The sequence below is a fragment of the Equus przewalskii genome, chromosome X, assembly GCF_037783145.1.
Source record: "Equus przewalskii isolate Varuska chromosome X, EquPr2, whole genome shotgun sequence".
Classification (NCBI taxonomy): domain Eukaryota; kingdom Metazoa; phylum Chordata; class Mammalia; order Perissodactyla; family Equidae; genus Equus; species Equus przewalskii.
The window spans coordinates 40,743,932-40,767,638 of record NC_091863.1 but is presented as its reverse complement, the minus strand read 5'-3'; the positions used below and the strand labels follow the sequence as shown (position 1 = coordinate 40,767,638).

General features: G+C 41.3%; 1 protein-coding gene across 6 annotated transcripts in view; it reads right to left on the bottom strand.

Moving 5' to 3' along the window:
* Window positions 1-23,707, bottom strand: part of CCNB3 (cyclin B3) — a 55,237-nt gene that overhangs the window by 24,802 nt on the left and 6,728 nt on the right. The window contains exons 1-7 of one of the 6 annotated variants that reach the window (XM_070603667.1): window positions 21,458-21,617; window positions 17,675-17,806; window positions 15,332-15,418; window positions 10,047-10,177; window positions 3,849-6,885; window positions 2,910-3,008; window positions 1,550-1,642 (exon numbers count right to left, since the gene is read on the bottom strand). In XM_070603667.1, coding sequence (XP_070459768.1) covers window positions 1,550-1,642; window positions 2,910-3,008; window positions 3,849-6,885; window positions 10,047-10,177; window positions 15,332-15,418; window positions 17,675-17,770 — 3,543 coding nt within the window. In that variant the 5' untranslated portion in view covers window positions 17,771-17,806; window positions 21,458-21,617. Of the gene's footprint in view, window positions 1-1,549; window positions 1,643-2,909; window positions 3,009-3,848; window positions 6,886-10,046; window positions 10,178-15,331; window positions 15,419-17,674; window positions 17,807-21,457; window positions 21,620-23,707 lie in introns of those variants that run through there. The other 5 variants (XM_070603669.1, XM_070603670.1, XM_070603668.1 and 2 more) reach the window with 5 other exon arrangements.

Sequence of the window (23,707 nt, the reverse complement as noted above, 5' to 3'; positions counted from 1 at the left end):
GATAAGTCTGGGATGGGACTTGGGCATCTGTGATTGTGTCATCTTTGCTTTAGAATTGTACCCCTGGTAGATAACCACCACTTTAAAAGCAGGGAGATCATATACACACACAAATGTTAACAGTGGTTGTGGGTTGTGGGATCATGGGTAACTATAATTTCTTACTTTACTGTAATAAATGTGAATTTGGGACGGGCCCAGTGGCACAGCAGTTAAGTGCGCATGTTCCACTTCTCAGCGGCCCGGGGTTCGCCAGTTTGGATCCCGGGTGTGGACATGGCACTGCTTGGCAAGCCATGCTGTGGTAGGCATCCCACATATAAAGTGAAGGAAGATGGGCACGGATGTTAGCTCAGGGCCAGTCTTCCTCAGCAAAAAGAGGAGGATTGGCAGCAGATGTTAGCTCAGAGCTAATCTTCCTCAAAAAGAAAAATTTTTTTAAATAAATAAATAAATGTGAATTTTTGTGCAATAAAAATAACAAAAGCTTTTTTCAAAAAGATTCGTTCATCATTCCAGCTGGTAGAAATATTTCATCTCTGTTATCCATTTATTTCCTATCCCTACTCCCAGTTTCATGCCATCTGTGAATTTGATGAGTAGATCTTCTCTGTTCTCATCTACATGACTAATAAAAACATTGATCAGGACAAAGTCTGCTGGTAGTCCACTAGAAATCTCCTTCTAGCTTGGTAATGATCAGCAATCTTTGGGATCAGTTTCACTTACTTAAGATCTAGCCAAATTCTACTCTTATCTAATTTACTATTCCTCATCATTTCCATAAGATGAGGGACATTTTCATGCTTTGCTGATATCCAAATATACCACTTCTATGACATTTCTCTGGTCTGTCACTCCAAAGTGGGCCTGAGCCACTCCTCTGGTACCTAAAGGATATTAAACTAGATTACCTTTTCTTCCCAATTATACAGTAAGACTCTGCTGGGCATAGACTATGCCTTGTATTTCCTTGCTAACTCCATAGCAATCCATTCAATTCCATTCATTCGACAAATATCCACTGACTCCCTACTATGTGCCAGGTACTATTTTGGGCTATCTTTCCTTAGTGTAAAGTGATAATTAAGTATTCATAGCAGTATTCCCTCAACATCCAACTCTGGACAAATAGCCACTGCCATATCTGGTGCCACACTGTCCTTCTTATTACCCATCCCACCCAAAGCTTGGAAGACTGTCACTGGCCCCTATCCAAATCAGTAGATAGACTTTTAGAAGATTTTGAAAATGATTAAACTACCATACCATCACTGACTTTTCTAGAAATAATCTCTCTTTCCACTGGGTTCTCACAGTATCTTATTTATATCATTTTTATGGCACTTGGTGTATTCTACTTTGTATCGTACTTATCTGTCTGTATGTCTTATCTTGCCCCCTAGATCACAAGCTCCCTGAAAGCAGGAACATGGCTTATTCAGTTCTGTAGACCCAGTAAATTTTTACTGTGTTTGGCACCCGGAGATGCTCTGTGAATAATCAAGAGAGAACAGCAGCTCCTTAAAGCTGCAGTTGCCGGGCTTACCTGTACCTCCACCAACCAGTCCACAAGAATGGCCCTCATGTCACTGCTGATGTCAGTCTGCCTATTCATGTATTTTTTAAGTATGAACTTTTCCTGGCAGTAATAAGAAAGAAATGTTAACAAATAAACTCTCCTTGTAGTTCAAAAGCTGTAACTTAAGAAAAACTATTTGCAACTAAGATCTCAGAAAAAAAAATGTAACGACATAATTAACTTCTTAACAGTTCTAACTCATTATTTTCAGACAATAGTATCAGATAGGAGCAGATCAAAGTATCCTTATCCTTTTCCGGACAAGTTCCAGTTATTCTTGGGAAATGGACACACATGATATTCAAGTGTCAGGGTGGATGCTGAGGAGTCCAGGGGGAATACGGAATATGGGCAGGAACATACAGATGACTATAGCCGAATACCAAAGAGGTTCTGCCCCTTCTTTACAATTCCATCTAAAGCACAATACCATGCTATGGAGAGCAGTGCTTCTCAAACTTTAACATGCATATGCACTACTTGGAGATCTTTAAAATTCACAATCTAATTTAGAAGGTCTGGGGTAGGGCTACATTTCTGCATTTCTAACAGGATCCCAAGTGAATCTGATACTGCGGAGCTAAAGCCCACACTTTTACTACATCAAAGTTCTCTCTACTTCCTCCAAAGTATACTAGAGAGAGTATGGGCTCTGGAGTCAGCTAATCAAATGCTATGTCTCTAGAGAGAAGATGAGATATTCTCTCCACTAAACATGGCCTGCTAAAATTCTAGTTGTTAGATAATCTTGGTCCCATCTGTTCCATTGAAAGAGACAGAAATTTTGGAATGATGAATATTACTGGTAAAGGAGACTAGCAGATTTCAAAGGAGCAAGAAAATTTCGCCAGGTTGGAGAGCTGAAAGAAAGGGTGTGATTCTACATACGGTGCCAGAAACTTACATAGAGAAGGGAAAAGGTCTCTAAGAGTAGCCACTCAGAAAGAGACTACTTGATCATTTTTGCATCTGAGACTGTCTCCTCAGCAATTAGAGGTGCAGCAGGCTTATGGTCTTCAAGGTAATCAGACTGTAGTCCAGATCTCAGTTCTACCACACACTAGTTGTGTGACTCTGAGCAGTTTCCTCCAACTATTCAAAGGAGATAATAATACCTACCATCATGAAGTTATTGGGAGAATTAAGATAATGTCTATAAATCTCTTAGCACAATGTATAACTCACAGTAAGCTACCAGTAGACGTCAGTTGTTGCTGCTATTATTTTCATCATCGTTATTACCTCCCCTTTCAACTTGCATTTGTAGGATGGAGTGACGAAGAAATGAGAACTAGAAATCATTGCCCACTCCCAGGCACCTACATACCTCTCTCTCCTTCATGTAACTGAAGATATCCTTGGCATATATTGAGTTGAAAAATGGATCATTGTGGTCCTTGTCAATATCTTCCACTGGGGTCATCTGCTTGGAAATCACCAAAAAGACACATTAGGAGGAGAAAGATTCCAAGGAAAGCTTAGCACATTCACATAAAGGATGATTCCTTTCTTCCGACTGTCGTCTTCTGCTAAGGTTCCTCGAGCTTCATATATCCTAGGTCACAACAGAGCACCCCTTGGCCCTGCAATCCTCATACTGCTGAGTGGCCAAGAAATGCTTAGTCCTCGTACTCCTGCTCTGCCCTAGGAAACAGGCACCATTTTTACAGGTAACCTAAAGACTCTCCAAGAAACTCTTATTTTACCATTTCAGCACATATCACCTGTCTTCTTTGGTCCCTTGTTCTGTCCCAATGCTTTGATCTGGCCCAATTCATCTTCTTGGTAGCCTTTTCCTCCCTTCTACCTCATTACCCAGGTTGTTTTGCCTACAAGAGGGTATTTCTCCTCCTTCCTGCCAAATCTCATTCCTTTGTCCTTCCAATTTACAACTTAAAGACCATCTTCCTTGGGAGATATCTCTGTGAGCTTTATTGATTGAAGCCCACTGTAATACAGATTGCAATTACTAAGAAAGGCAGTTTCCTGAAAGACATTGTCTAACCATTACTGCAAAGCCCAAATATATGTATACAGTATTCCAGACTCTTGCGGGTATTCCTGGAATAAATACTTTCTCATTGCTTGGATGTATCACTATGCCTATCAGGAAGTCAAGATATTCTACAAGGCCAATTTGATTTACTGTAGCTTACTATGTTTAGCTCAGTTGCTTAGGAAGGCAAAATAAATCTCTTTGCTAGCAGCCACCTCCAGGACAACAAAGAATACATCATCTAATGTAAGAAAAAAGAGAGCAGAATACCTCCTTCTGTGATCTCTTGCCCTGAGATGAGAAAGGTTTATTGGAACTGGATTCACAAGCACTGGACTTGCTTGTGCTACTGAACTTGCCCACACTAGACACAGTGGCAGTGCTGGACATGCCTAGTCTGGTTTCAGGGGCAGTGCTGGACACATGTGGGCTGGTCTCAACTTGAAGGATCGGGAAATCTTTGAGAAAGGTGTCTTCCTTGTGGGTGGGATTCTCTTGCAAGGCCAATGGCTCTTTGAAAGACAACTCCTTCCCAGTGGTGAGTGTTTCATTCAAGGAAAATATCTCCCTGAAATTGGATGTCTCATTGATGGTAGGCTTCTCCTGAAAGGCTACTGGCTCCTTGAAAAGGGCCTCCATCTCACTGCTGGGATTCTCCTGCAAGGCCAAGGGCTCCTTCAGCATAGCCTCCTCCTCAATTGTGGGATTCTCCTGCAAGGCCAAGGACTCCCTCAGGATGGTCTCCTTTTCAAAGCTAGGCTTCTCCTGCAAGGTCAGTGGCTGTTTCATAAGGGATTCCTCTTCATTGGAAATGTTCTCTTGCAAGGCCAACTGCTTCTCAAAGAGGAACACCTCCCCCTGAGCAGTGGGCTTCTTCTTTAAAGATAATTCTCTCTCCATGCTTGTTGCTGCCTCAGTGGGGAGCTCCTTCAGAATCAATGGTTTCTTGAAAAGCAATTCCTCTTCAGTGGTGCATTTCTCCTGCAAAGCCAACAGGTTCTTCAATGAGTCCTCTTTGGTATCAGTCTTCTTCTGCAAGGCCAAAGCCTTCCAGAAGAGGGACTCATCTTTGTTGGTAGGTTTTATACGCAATGAAAATGGCTCCTGGAAGAGGAATTCCTCCTCAGTGGTAGGCTTCTCCTCCAAGGTCAATGGTTCTTTAATATATGATTCTTCTTCAGTGGTGGTCTTCTCCTGCAAGGCCAATGGCTTCTTCGAGAGGGACACCTCCTGAAGGGTAATGTGCTTCTCTTTCAATACAGATGGATCCTGGAAGAGGAATTCCTCCTCAGTTGTAGGCTTTTTCTTAAAAGGTAACAGCTTCTCAAAGAGTGACTCCTCTTCAGAGGTGGTCTTCTCCAAGACCAGGGGCTTCTTTAAAGGGAACATCTTCCCCTGAGTAATTTGCTTCTTCATTAAAGATAATGGTGTCTTGGTGAGGACAGCCTCCTCAGTTGAAGACTCCTTCCTAAATGACATTGCCTCCATAAAGAAAGAATCCTTATTTTTGCCAGTCATATCCTGCAAGTCCAGCAGTTCTTGGCAGACTGTTTGAGTGGTGCATTTTTTCTTTAAAGATAACAGCTCCTTGGTAGAGGTTGCCTCATTTGTGGTATGTTTCTTCCTAAAGGAAACTGGCTTCATAAGAAATTCATCTTCACTGTCAATATTCTCCTGCCATGCCCATGGCTGCTTCAAGAGGGCCACCTCCCCCTGAGTGGTGTGCTTCTCTTGCAACACAGATGATTCCTTGAAGAGGAACTCCTCTTCACTGGTGCCCTGAAGTGGACTCCTCCTCCTCAAGCAGGACATCTTACCCTGAGTGGTACATTTCTTTTTTAAAGATAATATTTTCTTGGTTGGGGTTCCCTCCTCAATGGTATGCTTCTTCTTCAAAGCCAAAGGCTCCTTAAAAAGTGACTCTTCCTCAGCTGGAGTCTTTTGCAAGGCCAAGGGCTTCTTCAAGATGGACACCTCCTCTGGAGAGGTGCACTTCTCTTGCAATACAGATGGCTCTTGGAAAAGGGACTCCTTAGTGGTAGGCTTCTTCTTAAAGGACAATGGCTCCTTAATGAATGACTTCTCTCCAGAGGTGGTCTTCTGCAACACTAGTGGCTTCTTCAAGTGGTACATCTTCCCCTGAATGGCACACTTCTTCTTTAAAGGTAATGGCTTTTTGGTGGGGGTTGTCCCCTTGGTAGTATGCTTCTTCCTAAGGGAAATTGGCTCCATAAGAAATTCCTCTTCACTGTCTTTTTTCTCCTGCAATGCCGATGGCTTCATCAACAGGGCCATCCCCCCATCTGTGGTGTGTTTCTCTTGCAACACAAACCGCTCCTGGAAGAGGGACTCCTCCTTAGTGGTAGCCTTTTTTTTAAAAGACAATGACTCCTTAATGAGTGCTTTCTCTCCAGAGGCGGTGTTCTGCAATACTAATGGCTTCTTCAAGTAGGCCATCTTCCCCTGACTAGTGCACTTATTTTTTAAAGATAATAGCCTCTTGATGAGGTTTGGCTCCTCAGTGGTAGGTTTCTTGAAAGCCAATGGCTCCGTAAAGAGGGGCTCTTCTTCAGTGTCCATCTTCTCCTGCCAGGCCAATGATTTCCGCAAGATGGATACTTCTTGCTCAGTGGTGTGCTTCTCTTGCAATGCAGATGGCTCCTGGAAAAGGGGCTCCTTCTCACTGGTAGGCTTTCTCTTAAAGGACAACAGCTCCTTAATGACTGACTTCTCTTCAGAGGTGGTCTTCCGCAATACTAGTGGTTTCTTCATATGGGACATTTTCCCCTGAGTGGTACACTTCTTCTTTAAAGATAACAGCTTCTTGGTGGAGGTTGCCTCCTCCATTTTTGGCTTCTTCCTAAAGTTCATCAGCTCCATAGAGGAATCCTCTTCAACGCTGATGTCCTGCGAGACCAACTCCTCCTTCTGATATGTGCGCATCTTCTTTAAGGATAATGTCCTTTTGGTGATGGCTGCCTCTTCAGTTTTATGCTTTTTCCCAAAAGTCTTTGGCTCTAAAACAAACTCATCATCACTGTCAGTCTCCTCCTGCAAGGATAGTGGCTTCTCCAAGAGAGACACCTCCCCCTCATTTGTGCACTTTTTTAAAGATAATGACCTCTTGATGAGGGCTGTATCCTCAGTAGTGGGTTCCTCTTTTACAACAAATGGCTTTTTGAAAAGAGATGCCTCTTCAGTAGTGGGTGTTTTGGAGATGGTGGATGTTTCCAGAATGAGCTGTTTCTGCATAACGTTTGGTACCAAGGTAGTAGAGATGACTACTGGTGAGGGTTCCAGCTTATACCTGTAAAGGAAACAATGTCTGAGTAAGAAGAATGTAGTTCCTAGAATCCTCACCTACCATCTCACCTTGTTGCTATATTTACCAAAGGCTTGGAAGTGAAAGGGGCTTCAACCCCAGGAGACAGATTAGAGGGTAAAAATCAATGGGTACCATAGTGAATCAACTAAGTAGCACACTATATGGTTTCTATGGCCCAGGTTCCAATACTTTTCTGAAAAATTTCCCCTGAAATTCATGACATGCTTTCTCATATATGACTTATTACCTTTATTTATATACAAAGGCTTTTATTATAATACCACATTGTATGAGTTATCTGCTTATATATCAGTCTCCCTCACTAGATGCATTTATTCGTCTTTGTCTATCAGAACCAGGCATCTGGTAAAATGCAGGTTTAAATTAATACTGTTTGAAGGCTTATGAGAGAGGATTATAAGAAAGGCTTATAAGAGGCTTATAAAAGAAAGGTGAGCTAGTACTTAATATTGGTGATATCTAACCACATTCCCTTTACCCAGGCTATTCATGAGATACTTTCCTGCTGAAGGTAATAAAAAAGACTAAAACAGACATTTGTTCACATGTATCAGATGCAAGCTTTGTTTTGAATGGGATTTCATGTCCAAATAGAGCAACTAACCTAGTGTGACCAAATCACTGGAAAACTAAAAATCAGAATAAGAAGAGAGAGAAGACTGAAGGCAAATACAATCATCAGTCTGAACAGAGTACGTGCCTCCAGAAGACTGGATATCACATTATTCCACTTATATGAAACATCCAGAATAGACATATGAATAGAGGTACATCCATAACAGAAAGTAGATTGGTGGTGGGCTGGGGAGGGGCAAGGAGGAGGGTATAAAGGGGGACTGGGAAAGGGAAGGGACTGCTGGTGGGTACAAGTTTCTCTGTGAGGGGTATCTAATCTAAAATTAGGTAGTGGTGATGGCTGTACAACTCTATGAATATAATTTTAAAACCCACTGAATGGTTGAAAAAAAAAGGAAGCGCCTCAAAAGAGTCCACCTGACCAGATAGGTTCCAGGTCCCTCCTGATGAGAACTTTTAGATTGTCTAGTTATGATAAAGATAGTCTAGTTATGATAAATGGCATGCATTCTAGAGCTAGACTACCTGGATTCAAATCCTGGCTCCTCCACTTACTGGCTGGGTGACCTTGGGCAAGTTAACTCTCTGTGCTTCTTATAAGCCTGAGGTGATCAGAGTAGGCTTCCTTGATAAAGTGACCAACTGTCCTTATTTGTCTGGGACTGAGAGGGCTCCTAGGATGTAAGACTTTCAGTATTAAAACTGGGTAAGTACTAGGAAACAAGAATAAGTTGGTCACTCAATTCTTGGAGGACAAGGATGTCACACCCCCTAGGATAGCCAGCACAAAAAAAGAAAATAGCCAGAGTGGCCAAGGATGTGGAAAATTGGAAACTCTAATACATTACTGGTAGGAACATAAAATAACACAACCACTGTGGAACACAGTTTGGCAGTTTCTCAATGAGTTCAACACAAAATTACCATGTGACCCAGCAATTACATTGCTAGGTATATATGCAAAAGAATTGAAAATAGGTGCTCAAACAAAAACTTGTACACAAATGTTCATAGCAGGACTATTCACAATAACCAAAAGGTGGAAACAACCCAAATGTCTATCAACTGATGAATGGATAAACAAAGCATCATATATCCACACAACGGAATATTATTTGGCAATAAAAAGGAATGAAGTATTGATATCTACTTACAACATGGATGAACCTTGAAAACATTATGCTAAGTGAAGATACAAAAGACCACACATTGTATAATTCCATTTATATGAAATGTCCAGAATAGGCAAATCTAGAGAGACAGAAGGCATATTACTGGTTGCCTCGAGCTGAAGAGGATGAGGGAGTTGAGAGGTGATAGCTAAAGGTACAGGGTTTCTTTTGGGGTTGATGAAGATGTTCTAAAATTGATCGTAGCGATGGCTACATAACTCTGCAAATACACTAAAAGCCATTGAATTGTACACTTTAAATGGGTGAATTGTATCGTATGTGAATTATATCTCAATAAAGCTGTTACCGAAAAACTCACTTAGAATAATGTGTGATTATAGTGAGCTCTAAATAAATGTTAGCTACTAGTTCTAGCGCTATTATTAGGGTTCATTCCACTGAACCCTGAATGAAGGCAAGAATGTTTATGGCATTTTGTGAGGATTTCCCTGCTAAAGTCAAAATGATGAAAGAAATTCAAATGAAAATAATGCATGGAATTAAGGTTAAAATATACATGCAAATCCCAGGAATTCCATTTCAGCTAGAAATCAAGTAGGGTTAAAAGCTAATCTTCTGTTTTGATTTCTTTCTGCTGGGTAATTAGCAAAATATCTTGTGGATCTGGCATGTAAATTTTCTGGAGTCCTCCAACTTTTTCCCCTTACCCTTTGGAACCCATGCTTAGCCCTGCTATAGCTACCTATCCAGTCTATTTTATTCTTCCATGAAGAAGTAATTCCCACTGGAATAAAGAGAGGATATAGAAAGGTCTCACTCCACTTTCTAACTCTTCTTCCAACAAAAGTTTTCCTAGGGGTAAATCCTTTTTCCAATCCTAGATGAGAATACTCATATCTACTTGCAGAACCTGTGAACAGTTTCCTGCAACAGGTGGAAAACACATGTCTTTGGCCTAGGGAGATAGTAATTCTCTCCAGTAACAAGGAACAAATCTCCCCTAAAGCTTCTAACGGAATAAGCAGATTGACAAGCTATCAACCAGCGCTGAGAATCCCCCAGAAAAGTTAAGTTGCCCCCACACTCTCAAGCACAGATAGCTCAAACAGAGACTGAATTACTACTAAAAGAAAGAAAAGATGAGCACAAGATCTTTTGGCAAATTCTTCAATGACAACACACACTATAGAAAAAGAGAGAGAGGGGAGGCCTGTAACACTTCAGCAACCACAGCTGGGCCCACCTCAGCAACCAGGGTTAATGTAGTAATCACCACTGTGGCTCACTAAACATGTTCTCAATGGAGACAAAAGGGAGTCAAAAGGATGTCATGCATCCTTTACCATCCAAAGGATGGTATCGTGCTCTCCTTTACCGTATAAAACAATGCCATCTGAGCCCCTTCTTACTCACCTTTTCACATTCATCTCATTGTTTTTGGCCAACCCAAGAGCAGGTGTATTCTTGTTTATCTTCTTGGAAACATCTTTAACAAACTCCTTATTGGCTTCCTTCTTGGGCTGGGTAGGTTGACTTTGAGAAGCCTGCAAAAAAGGAGTGAGGGAGAAATAGGAGACTCTTACCGGAAAGTCCTGACTCACATCCCTACCCTGGACACCTTGTTTGGGTGTCCCCAGGAACGATAATCAAAACCTCTCACAACCAGTACGGCACTGGTGCCGACTATCACAATAGAAGCTAATCGTACAGTAGTACTGGTACATACTAGCTAAAGAGCAGCCCTAAGTGTTTCCAAGGTACACAGGGTGTAGATCTGATCTCCATGTCAGGCATACTCGCTGGCAAAATCAAAAAAAGATGTTTTGTTAACATCACATTCCACTTTCACCCCATAAGATGGTCAGAGTGTTTTGAAAAAAGGGGCAATATACCTGGCTTTGTTGCCTGAGCATGCCAAGATCAACTAGCTTTTCAGGGTAGATCTCTCACACAACACTACCTGTGATACATGTACTACATCTAACTGAGGGGATATTTATTTAACATGGGGCTCTGGGGAGCCCCACCACAAATTCTAATTATGACGAATTCTACTAAATAATAGGAGATCATGGGACTGTGAATAATGTCAGTACAAGTAAATTTAAAAGTTATGCCTTTAACATGAAACAAACTGAACCTAATTATATTCCAAATAAATACTATAATCACACTAAAGGAAAAAAGAAAACAGAAAAAAATATAAGACAAGAAACAACTAATCCAAGTAAACACAGTATTAGACTTTATACCTTCAACGCACACATCCTCAGTCAGGATGGGTTTGTGGAGTGGTGGAGAATATTGAAAACAAATCTGGAACTCTTGTTCGTAAGTTTGTTTATTATGTTGGTATGGATGAAGTAATTTTGAAACTTTTTTTAGATGTATTACAGTATTGAGTAAGTGTTGATGTTCTTCGGCACCAGGGTTCTCACCAAAGAAGGAACATACAAATATGGATTGGGGAATGCAAGAAAGAACACTGTGTATTGGAACGGGAGCTGTGAGAACTCATCATTTCTTAAATAGGTATATGTATATATACATCTGAGTATATAGGTCTGTGCGTATATCTGTGTATATAGATAAATGTACACATATGTTTACGTACATATATGTGTGTATGTATGTGTATATACATGCAGATATTGCCAAGTTGTTTGCTGAAAGGGCAGAAAAAGCAGACACTCCAGTAACAGCTAGCACTGAGATCTTGGTCTCTAATACCATTCCACGGCTGAGATAAAATCGGCACAAGATGAACCTAGAACATCCTGTTATGATAGAAAGAAAATGCTCAAAAAAATTATGAGAGTGTGTCACAAGTTCACAGTAGTCAGACTGAAGGTGACCATACTGGCCAAATCTGGGACAATTTGAGCACCAAAATAATTAACTACAATAATGAATAATAAACTAATGAAAAAATAGGAATTCACAAGTCCATACCAATAATAAATAAACAGGGAAGGGAAGGCTCATGCTTGTGGTAGAACGCCAAGGGCAGACTGGTAAATGGGGAGCAAGTGCTAGAGTTGGAAAAATAACCATAAAGACTGGTTTAGGCAAAAATTACCAATGGCTGCTAAATCTAGGACATATTGATGAAGAGCAGGATATTTGCAGGCTCTTAAGAGTGTGTCCCACAGACTGCTTATTAGTTGCAAGAAAAAAAATAAACAGTAATTACACAGTGGAGAAACCAAACAACATCTTGACTGGGTGATCAAAATTATAACATCATCAATGAGGGGCACAGGAACATCATGTATCTCCAGATGTGACACCCTAAGAAGGACAGAACATCATCTACACAGTATTCCAGCCAAGAATGTATAACATCAGTATAATATCCTATCTTTAAAAGGGGGATTTGGGGATCCTGGGCGTGGACATGGCACCGCTCGACAGGCCACGTTGAGGTGGCATCCCACATCCCACAACTAGAAGGACCTGCAACTAAGATATACAACTATGTACCAGGGGGGTTTGGGAAATAAAGCAGAAAAAAAAAAAAGAAGATTGGCAACAGTTGTTAGCCCAGGTGCCAATCCTTAAAAAAATAAAAGGCGGGGGGCGGGGGGGATTTGGGTGGGACTGTATTATTCAAAAGTGTTAATGTCATAAAAAGCAAAGAAAGGCTATGGAAATGTTCCAGATTAAAAGAAGCCAGAGACATGACAAGCAAATGACCATAGACTGGATCCTTTATGGGAGGGGAAAAAATGTGCATAACATTGACCTTATAAAATCAACTGAAAAAACTGGAATATGGATGATTACATAAAAATACTGTATCAATGTAAATTTATACAGTTGTTAACTGTACTGTGGTTATATAAGACAATTTCTCTGAAGAAATAAACTCTGAAGTACTAAGGGTAAAGGACCAGGACATATGTAAGCAAATGGCATAAAACGTTAACAGTAGGTGAAATCTAGGTAAAGGGTACATGTGTGTTCTTTGTACTATTTTTTTATTTTTGCAACTTTTTGTAAATTTGAAATTATTTCCAAATGAAATATAAAAAACAAATTACGGCCTTGTATCATCAGATCATAATAAGTAACTACAATCCAATAGGGAATTATTTCTTAGGCTCTCAAGTCGTCCACCTCTGCTCTTCGGAGAGTTTGCTACAGTTTCCATTTTAACTTCACCCAAAGTTTTACAACTCCCTATATGTGCAATTGAGACTCAGAATTGGAAAAGAAGTAGGTTCTTGGCAGGAGAGAGGTGAAGACCCTAACCCCCAGGGTGAAACTCTCTATTTGCCGTATGTCAAGGTTCAAAGCACTGTTTTCAGATCTAAGCTCAGGGGGACCTTTATCTGTCCTTTCCCATAATTCTTTCACCAAGAAATAAGAAAATAGAGATGAAAATCCTATTGACACAAAAATCATTTAGGTAAACATGAATATAGACCTTATCTCCTTGTCTACTGGCTTAGGACCAGCTCTTACATATCAAAAGTCCCTCCCATGCTAGAATGATAAAGGAGAGGGAAAGAAAAACACTCAGAGAAGATTAACTAATTAAAACAGATCAACTGTTTTGGCAGGCCAGGACCTCACTGTGGCGAATGTTGAGGAGAAGACAGATAGGCTGACATGGAGGCCTAGTAATACTGACAGGAAGAAGCAAATCATCATACAGGGAATTCCCAAAATTCAGACAGAAAAGAGCCCTCTACTCTCAAACAGATGAGCTCAGACATCTGCAGAAATGTCCAACCCTAGGAATGGCTTAGATACATTGTAATGATGGAACTGTCTCTGGAAAGCACCGAAGACCATTCAAGGCGACCAAAGTGAACCTTCAGAACTTGAATGCAAAAGGGAAATGAGCTTTCTGAGATTCTGGAAAGCTAGAGACAGATACTGCTCAAGGATACCTTGCTTTCCCCATTCCCACCCTGGATGAGGATGTGACCCAACAGAAGTTGAATTCAATTAAAATACCAGGAGGGTCCTGGATATCTGCATGTATTTCCTATTGGTTTATTTGTGTTTGTTCTTTATAAAGGGTGATATAAACTTCATTTAAAAAAGGACTGAGACATAGCAAGAAAGTTTCTCATATGCTCTGAGACCTTGCTTTGCACAGTGTCACCACACTCCCATCAGGGACTTTGGGGGCCAAGGGAAGCTACAGTAAGATGGGTGGCATCCACTCCTGATTTATGTGACTACCTTATGTCAGCCAAGTTTCTAGATCTATGGCTAAATAAGTCAGGAAATGAATCAAATTTTATAGGTCTGTGTGGGAGGGGTCTCTTTCAACCAATCTATGGTAAATCTGACATTATGTGGAAAGCTGTAACCTAGTCATACATGTTGTAATCTGCGTGGGGAAGAGACTGTGTTAGCACAAAGGTGGTCGCATAGCATCAGAAGACCTGAGATCCAAAGGAGAGAACTTTGTCAATGCTTATCCAATCCTGTCCAAGGGGGTAAAATATTATCTAGTAGATGCAAGTATTCTGGTAGCCACAGAAGGACACTACTATGGAGGGCAAGAATAGTTCACCAGGGTTCTCTGTATCCTAGATGAAGGAGACTTCAAAACCAACATTGGGTAAGTCCTCATCTATAAAGTGGAGATAATTATAGTATCTGCTTTATAGGATTATAGGAGGAGTAAGTGAATTGATATAGGAAAAAGTATTTAGAATAGAGCCTGGCACATGGTAAGCACTCAGTAGACATCATTTATTAATATTTTCTAAGACCAAAGATGACCTTTGGCCTGATTCTACACTATATTCAATTAATATCATTCTAACTATTAATTCTGATTTTTGCTTATACCTTAATAATACCAGAAAGGAGATAACTTGGAAGTGAACTCAAGAATTCTGATCAAGGGGCCAGCCCCATGGCCGAGTGGTTAAGTTCGCGCACTCCGCTTCAGCGGCCCAGGGTTCGGATGCTGGGTGCGGACATGGCACCGCTCATTAGGCCATGTTGAGGTGGCGTCCCACATGCCACAACTAGAAGGACCCACAACTAGAATATACAACTATGTACTGGGGAAATTTGGGGAGAAAAAAACAGGAAAAAAGAAAAAAAAAGAAGAAGATTGGCAACAGTTGTTAGCTCAGGTGCCAATCTTTTAAAAAAAAAAAAGAATTATGATCAAAATTGAGCTTCTAGATCCCCATAATTGAGGACTAGATCATGAAGCTGAAGTCCTCAATGGTTCTGAACATCAGGGGACACTATGACTGGGATGCTGCTAAAACTTAAGGCCTGGGGGAGAGGGATGTTGGCTGAGGTCAGTCCTACACAATAGAAAAAATTCCCTGCCCCAAATGCCCATAGTGCTTAAACTGATAAACACTGCCCTAGACTACAATGAATCTATCAAAGTACTTACCTCCAAGGCCTAGGCAGCCCGCTGAGCCACCTCTGGACTTTATCTAAATGCAAGATCCCATAGTCTTCATATTTGTCTACAATTTCATATCTGATAATCACTCTGCTGCTTCTAGAAAACTCTACCAATTAATCCAGATGGTATGTGCCAGCAAAAAAGCCCCTGCAGTTTCTGAAATTGGGTCATTGATTCCAAATAAAGTCAGCCGTCAACATTCCAGAGGGTCAGGGTCTGGTAAACTGGAAAGGTCCCTTAAGGAAGAGGTTGTCTAAACCTTATGCAACATAATGGCAGAGGATTGGACTAGCATACTCACGTTGGTGAGATCTTCAAAAGCTGATCTCTTTTTGAATGGTCCCTGAGGTGAAGATGGAGATATCTTTGCTTGGTAATTCTCCCCTCTCTAAAAAAGGAAAAGAGGTAAATGAGCATATCCAATTGTGAACAGCCTTTTCAGGGACCTCAGTCATCTTTGGGGTTCAGGGGGAAACTCCAGAATCTCCAAGCATATACTGGGGGATGCATATAATAAACCCCAATAAACTACAACAAAAGGAAATTTCAGCACTCACTGTTGCTTAGAGAGTCCCTGAAGGAGAATCATTGATGTTGGGGACAAGTGTATGAGGAGACAAGATGACCTCCAGTGTAACTCTCAGAATGAGTAAAACAGCTTGGTGAAGCTAATTTTCCCTCTTACTCCTCCCATATTTATGGTTATCCTATCCACGATTAACCATCAGCACCACCCCCTGCCACTCCTGGTCATCACTTTAATATGGATGCTGGCAGGTAAATTAATTTAATCATTTAACAAATATTTAAGTGTCTCTTATGTTAAGTAGTTGATTTAAGACATTCCCAGTAAGGACAATAAGACACACTCCTAGATACTAGTCCAAGATCAGCTCTTCACTAGCTGTTGACTTTGGATAAGTCACTTAAACTCTGAGCCACAATTTTCTTATCAGTAAAATTGGAATGATAACCTACCTTATTTGAGGACCAAATAAGAGAATACAAGCAAAAAAATGTCTGTATAAACTGTAAATGGACAGAAATAGTATTTTAAAAGTATATAGTCCAATAGGATTTTAAATTTCACAGGGAAAAATTTTTATTTTAAGAAAGGAGTTTGTTAATTCATAGTAATCCATAATTGTTAGTGTATACAAGGGAGGGATGGGGGAAGGGAGGAAGGGTGAATATTTTGGAGCAAAGGGGGTTTGCTTTCTAGGTATTGTATATCTGTACATGCCTGATCCCACTCCCAAACGAGTAAGACCATCTCTACGGGGTTAAGTGTTCAGGTCAATCACATTGCAGGGTTCTTCTACTCCCTAACAGTTCTTTATTTGGTAAAACTTTCCTTAGTATCAGATTTCCTTTATGAAATGAGAACAAACTCTGCCCTACCTATATCAGAGAGTTGCTATGTGAAGCAGAACTTCAGGGTCAGATCGTTTATTTGCTCTGTTCTCCATCTATACCATGAAGAGTTAGTACACGACACAGTAAGTGATCAGAAATTTAGAGACTTGGATTCCTAATACAATAGACCAATCCAGAAGAGTAGAGCAATCCTGAAAGAGCTGAGAAAAATTACTTCTGTTCTCTAAATGATTAAGCTAAGAAATAAGTAAACTATTAGTCTTTTATCTAGTTCATGATAAATAATCCTAGTGGAAATAATTAGCAAAAAATATTATTTTCTTACAAATTAGCTAAGAAATAAACTATCGGTTTGTTATCCAATTCCTACTTAATATTACTGGTAGAAACAATCAGCCCCAAATAAAATTCACAGGTGAAACTGAATTCAATAAAATTTAGATTTGCTAAATGTGCCCCAAGAAAGTTGGATTTGGAAAAATAATGCCACCAAAGAAAACTTACAATGGCAGAACTCTAATCAGAAAATTTGATATGGACAAATATCTGATCAACGTATCAAATCTTTCTTGCCAAATTTACATAGAAAAAAAAACGTTTGGCTCATCCATGAAAATTATTTTAGCAAAACAAAAATGAAAATGATTAGAAAATGTTTATCTGTGCTAAGAGAAAGCCAATCAAGGAAATTAAATGGACCTAACGATGTTTGTTCCATGAAATACTCTCTTAACGACAATTCATCAGTGTTAGTAAAATTCTGATTAAAATATGTATGATGATGAACATAGAACATCCCTGGGTCGGAATGACAATGTCTGACTATCCACAAGGTCAAAACAGCAGAGTCAAAATGTACCCATTCTTCAAATTTAATAGCTGTAAAAAGCATGAAATTACGTTTGTTGACCTAATCTTCATACTCTCCCCAGGATGTACCAAGCACCCTCCTGGCAAGGTTCTTTGAGCATCTCAGAGAAAGTAAGAGTAGAGACATGATCCTTAATGAAATCTAAGTGTTGTTTGCTTTTGAAGGTTGGAGAGGGTGGCCTTCATTTCAGCCACGCATTTATGGGGAAGAAGAGTTCACACTTTCTCTCCAAGTTCTAATTTTCTGGTCTTCTCCAACTACAAGAGCTGCCACTCCTTCCCATTTTCTCAGATTAAACCACACATATTCTGAAAGATGTAGGGGTGAGTATAGGGACTAAGCAAACACAGGAGGAGGCTACTCAGGACACTGTTGGAAGAGACAGCTTGCTCTAACCTTTTCAGGTCGGCCATGACCACTGGGCACAATTTTGCTGGACTGAGATTTCTTAGTCTCAGGTTCAGAGCTTCGGGGTGGTAGTGACAGTGGCATCTCTTACAGATTCAGTAGCGTCTATCCAATGCAGGGCTGCAATGAAAAAGCAACTCTTTAAAACACCATTCACCAGAAACATCACAGAATTCTCTGGAAATTCTTCAGAAAACCCAGTCTCTCTATAGCATCCCTAGGAGGAAACAGACTTTGAGTTAGGCACATCTGGGTTCAAACCTGGGTCCTACCAGACTTAACCTGGGGCAAGTGGCTTAAAGTCCTTGGGCTTCAGTTATCTCATCTGTAAAGGAGGGATAAGTATACCTAACTCTTAAAGGGCACTGCTCAAATTAAATGAGATACTCTATGTAAAAGCCCAATACAGTGCCTGCCATCCTCTGTGGGCAGTGGGACTTTGGCCTAGTCCCTAGTTTAGGCCTAGGAACACTGAGGACAAATTACATGAAAGTTTTACATTGAAAACAATCAAGAACATGACAGATCACACAGTATGAAGGCTAGCTGGTAGGGTTAATGTTCTTTAAAAGGCATGGGGTCCTGGCCATAGCAATTATAATGATGCTACAGAGAAGATAAAAGGATGCACTGCACACACACGTGTATGCACGATATGCCAGAGAGTATTTGAAGGCTGCGTTCAGTCAGAAGAAACTGTAATCCAGTTCCAGACACCTGCTAGAGAAAAAAAAATTAAAAAGATGAGATAGCAGAAAGAACTAATTTATTGAAAACATTTGACATAAAAATTTAACAGTTATTACAGCCCTTGGGAGAGTCCTATCTTCACCCCATCTCAGTGTGGGACCTCATTTTATATTCCTTAAGGTTCTTTTAGTTTGTGATTCCTCAATAGTTAGGATACACTTAATGTGTCTTACAAGCAAATACATTATTAGGAGGATATTTGGATACACCAGAGACCCTGCCCACTTACATACAACTGCCCTTCCAGCTACACCCACATTCAAACCCCAAATTAACTAAATTTGACAAAACACATGCTTCCCTAAGAGAGATCCTAAAGGCAATGCAACAAACTTACCACCATGTACCAGATACTTCAGGCAATGGAGATACACACACAAATAAATCACGGATCTTATCCTAGAAGTATTCACACGCACAGCTCTAACAGTAACAGAAAAACGTGACAAATGATTTAATAAAGGTAGATACAAAGTACTATAGAAACATAATAGAAAGTGAGCAATCTTGTGGGAGACAGGGAGTGGAGGAAGGCTTCACAGAGGATGTTCTATTTGATCTGGACTCAAACGACAAACAAGTTCCCAAGTAGACTCAGGAGTTTTCCAGGCAAAGAAAACCTGAGCCCAGGCAGAGGCTTGAACATGTAAAGCACAGCAGGTTCAGGGATGTCCCAGTTGTCTGGAATGTGGAGTATAAAGAATGTGTTGGGGAGGAGTTAGAAGGGGGCTGAAGGCTAGGCTGGGACCACGCTGGTAGGTAAGAAAAAGAAGCAGAGAAGACTGCACCTTCAGGGGAAGGTTTAAGAAAGGAGAAAGGCTGATTTGGGTTTTCCTTTGGATGGAGAAGTATTAAACATTTTGTCGGTGAGGAAAGGTCAGCACAAGTACACGCCTCCACATTTATTACCTCAGTTGATCCTCACAATAAAACAGAGGGTAAGCAGGGCAGGTACAATTCTTTCCATTTCATAGTCCCAGATGAGTTAAGTGACTTACTACCCAGGACAAACTATTAAGCAACATAGATCGCCCAGTTCTTCCCAGGGCTCTTTCTATAATACCACAAAGTCTCTCTCATCACACTCAAAAACATTTCAAAAAAGTCCACGGTCCACAGAGAAAGGCCATAGTGTGGTTGTGTGAGGAGGTAGAATGAGCACAGGCTTTTTAAAGAAGCAACTGGGCTTCTAAACCAGCCAACTTAGCATCTCTGAACCTCTTTTGCAAAAGAGATATACCAGCACTTACTTGCAGAGGTATCATGTGGCTCAAATTTAAATTTGTATGTGCGAAGCCTAACACACGGTAGGCACTCAGAATAAATGGTGTGTCTTACTCTCCTCCTCTTCCCCCAAATCCAAACCTATTTTCCCTCTCACCCCTCAAAACTCAGCCAAGCAGCAACAAAGCTAAATTGGATGCACCCACCCTTAACTGCACTGTATGAAAACCACTTACTCCACTATTATTATTCACACCCCATGCGATTTTTTTAATGGATGACCAACGACTCACGTTCTGAAACCTTTATCTTTCAAGGAAAAAGAAAAAATCAGGCTGGAGTCAACAGGCTAGAAAACTTTCAGCTGATAACATCACAGGTTAACGAAAACCTCAGAGAAAATAAGGTTATTCAGATGATGGTCAATACCACCTTCATTATCCTGAACACTAATCACTTGCTTTGGGGGACACACACTGCTTTAAGTAACTGATTTCCCTGCCACTAGGAGAGGGCTGGAGCTGGGGTCTGAGATGGTCCCTGGGCTCTTCGCACCCCAACCGCTCTCTATGTGGCCCCCTCCTAGCCCACATTTGGTGGATTGACACCACCAAAAACACACTTTCATAAAAGGACACTCTGCAGAGCACTCCCAACTTCTACCACCGACAGAACCCTGAGCCTCACTTGGACAAGAAAATTAGAATCCTTTCCACTTTCCATGTCCCCTACATACACACTGATAAGTGTCGGAGACCCCATTGTGCATCCCAGGGATGGTGCTGAAACCCACACAAGGGTAAGTTGGCTTGTTTAGAAGCCCAACTGCTCAGACTCCAAAACTGTCGAGACAGTCTACAGGGAAGAGTGGCGACTTCATTTTATAGATAAAGGCTGGTTACAGACACCAAGACACTGGGGAGAGAGAGCAGCACGGTGTGAGTCAAAGCAGCGCTGGGCTTGTAAAGATGCCTGAAGTCGAGTTCTGACCCTGCCCCCAGCTGTCTGGGTGTCACTGAGCAAGTCCCTGTTCCCTCTCTAGGCCTCATCTCCCCACCTAATAAAATGAGGTAATGGGACCAGAGCCTCTTCACTACTCAAACCATAGTCAATGGACCAGCAATATTATCACCACCTGGGAGCTTGTTAGCGCTTTAGCCCTACTAAATCACAAAGTGCAAATTAACAATATCCCCAGGTGACTTGTATGCACTTTAAAGTTTAAGAAGCACTGTTCTAGGATCCCTTAGACCTCTGACATTCTAGGTGGACCATAGCTGAGAGCAGTGGGAAAGCCCGAGGTGAGGGCATTGGAGGCGGGGATAGAAGAGAGCCAGTGGAGATAATGGGGACAACAGGGGAGAGGGGACACGTGTTTTCATCCTCCTTTGTATCATATCCTTCAACCTGTAGTTCACAAGACATCCCTCAAGTAGCATTCTCTGACTTAAATACGTCTTGTTTATGAAATTGACCCTGCACACTTTCACTTGTGAAAAGACGTTTTGTAAACGTACTCCGATTCAGGCACGTGTACTGGTCTCTCCATCTAAAAGCTGGGACCCAGTCTTTGCCATCTCACCCTCTAATACACACTCCCTGCCCAACCTCCTACAGGGCTCATTCCACAGACTGCTGACCGACAGCAGAACGAAACAAAAGTTTCTAGCAGGGACGCCGTGCATCGCCGCAAGTGAAAGCAACGTGTAACAAGGGGCTGGAGCGACGCTCGGAGACCGACCCACGTGCAACAGAGCTGGGCATTTTTGCGAGCAGTACAAGCCCAAAAGCGCCTACCTCACATCGAGATTGAGAGCAGAACAGGAAAGACCATGAACGCACACCTAGACCAGGAGAGGCCCAGGAAATAAACACAGTTCCGTGTCGTAGCGACCGGTGTCCGTCTCAACCTAGCCTGTGCTCCCCGCAATCGGCCCAGCGGCGAATTTTGAAAATTACAACCCCAACAGGAAGCACAGTGGTGATTGGCCAGCAGGAGCCAATCAGCGTGCAGAGTTGCGACGTGCGCTGCTTAGCAAGGAGGGGCGGGGCTGGGTGTTTTTAAACGGAATTCTGCGGCTAATAGACTCCGCAGTGGGCGTGGTTTCGAGTACAATTGGTTGGGTCCGGGTGGGCTGACAGGCGGGAGTACTGGGTCTCTTTAAAGATGCGTTTTCATTTAAATAATCTTGATGGAGGAGAGGGGAGACCGGCTGTATAATGTAAATTAAAACATTAATTTTAATAACCCTTTGTAGAGTCAAACATTAACTTCTGCAGCTTCACAAATGGCTTTGTGAGGGAAGCAGGGCAGAAATTATTGCCCCTATTTTATGGATAAGCACCTGAAGTGCTGACAGCTAATAGTAGCTAACATTAATTCAGCACTAATTCTGGGCTAATTGCTATAAATTTTTTATTGTCTTAAATCCTGTCCAGAAAGATAGGTGCTTTTATTACTGCCATTTTACAGATAACAAAATTATAACTTGCTAGCTGCCCAATATCGCAAATCTTCATTGTAACAAAGCAGGTACTACAACCCAGATATTCTCATTCAACAAATATTTACTGAGCACCTGCTTTGTTCCAAGAACTAGAAAAAATACATATGAGTAATTGACAGAAAACTTGAAAAATTTATAGCCCTGCCCTGTGCTCTGAGGAGGCAAAGAGAAAATGGAGATGCTAGAAAGAAAATCTAGGACTTCTTGCATATACAGCAGATACTCTACTACTAAACTACATCCCTACCTTTATTATTAGCCCATTCTCCTTTTAGTATCTCATTGCTTCTACATTAAAGGTAAAATATTCACATCATCCCAGGCCCTCTTCTCTTTGTAATCTCCCTAGGTTATTTCATCCAGATTCATGACTTTAAATATCTATAAAAGCTGGCCCTGAACTCCAGATTCATAAATCCAACTGGCTACTCCACTTCTCCATTTGGATGTCTAATAGACACCTCAGACTCAACATGTTCACAACCCTCACCAAACCTGATCCTTCCTCCAATGTTCCCCATTTCAGAAAGTGGTACTACATCAAGCCTGTTAGCCAGCCGTGGTGGTCTAGTGGTTAAGAGTCTGCCTCTCGTCACCATGGCCCAGGGTTGTTTCTCAGTCAGGGAACCATACCACCCATCTGTCAGTTTTCATACTGTGGTGGCTGCGTGTTGCTGTGATGCTGAAAGCTATGCCACCGGTATCTCAAATACCAGCAGGGTCAGCCATGGTGGACAGGTTTCAGTAGAGCTTCCGGACTAAGACAGACTAGGAAGAAGGATCTGGCCACTCACTTCCGAAAAAATTGTCCATGAAAACCCTATGAATAGCAGTGGAGTATTGTCTGTTAGAGCAGTGGAAGATGGGAGGATGGCACAAAAAGACCAGGCAGGGTTCCACCCTGCTGTACACATGGTTACTAGGAGTCAGAATTGATTCAATGGCACTAACAATAAGCAGCCTGTTAATCAAGTCAGAAACCTGGTATCATCCTTGATTCAAACTCTTTTCCATCACCTTTCCCTCCCATATCCAATCCTTCAGCGAATCCTGTTGATTCTACCTCAGAAATGTATCTTATTTCCATCTAGTTTTGTCTATCTCCACTGCCACCACAGTCTCTCATTTGAACCATTGTCAAGAGCCTCCAAGCTGCTCTCCCCCTTTCTAATCTTGCCCTTCTCTAATGCAAATACAACACAACAGCAAGATCAATCTTTTTAAAAAAAAAGAAAAATTGTATCATGTCCCTCTCCTGCTTTAGTGGTTTACTACAGAACTTAAAATAAAATCCAAACTCCTTACTCTGGTCTGCAAGTCCTCCCTATCTCATCAACCTCGTCTCATAACACTCTCTTTCTCATTCACTCCATTCCAGCCATAATCGTCTTCTTTCAAAGCTTTGACTGTACCAGAATCTCTCGCCTTATGGGAACTTTGCACGTGGTGTTCCCACTATCTGAAACAATCTTCCCACCATTTTTGTTTTTTTTCCTCATGCTTCAAGTCTCAGCTTAAATGTCTCCTCTTCAGAGAGGCC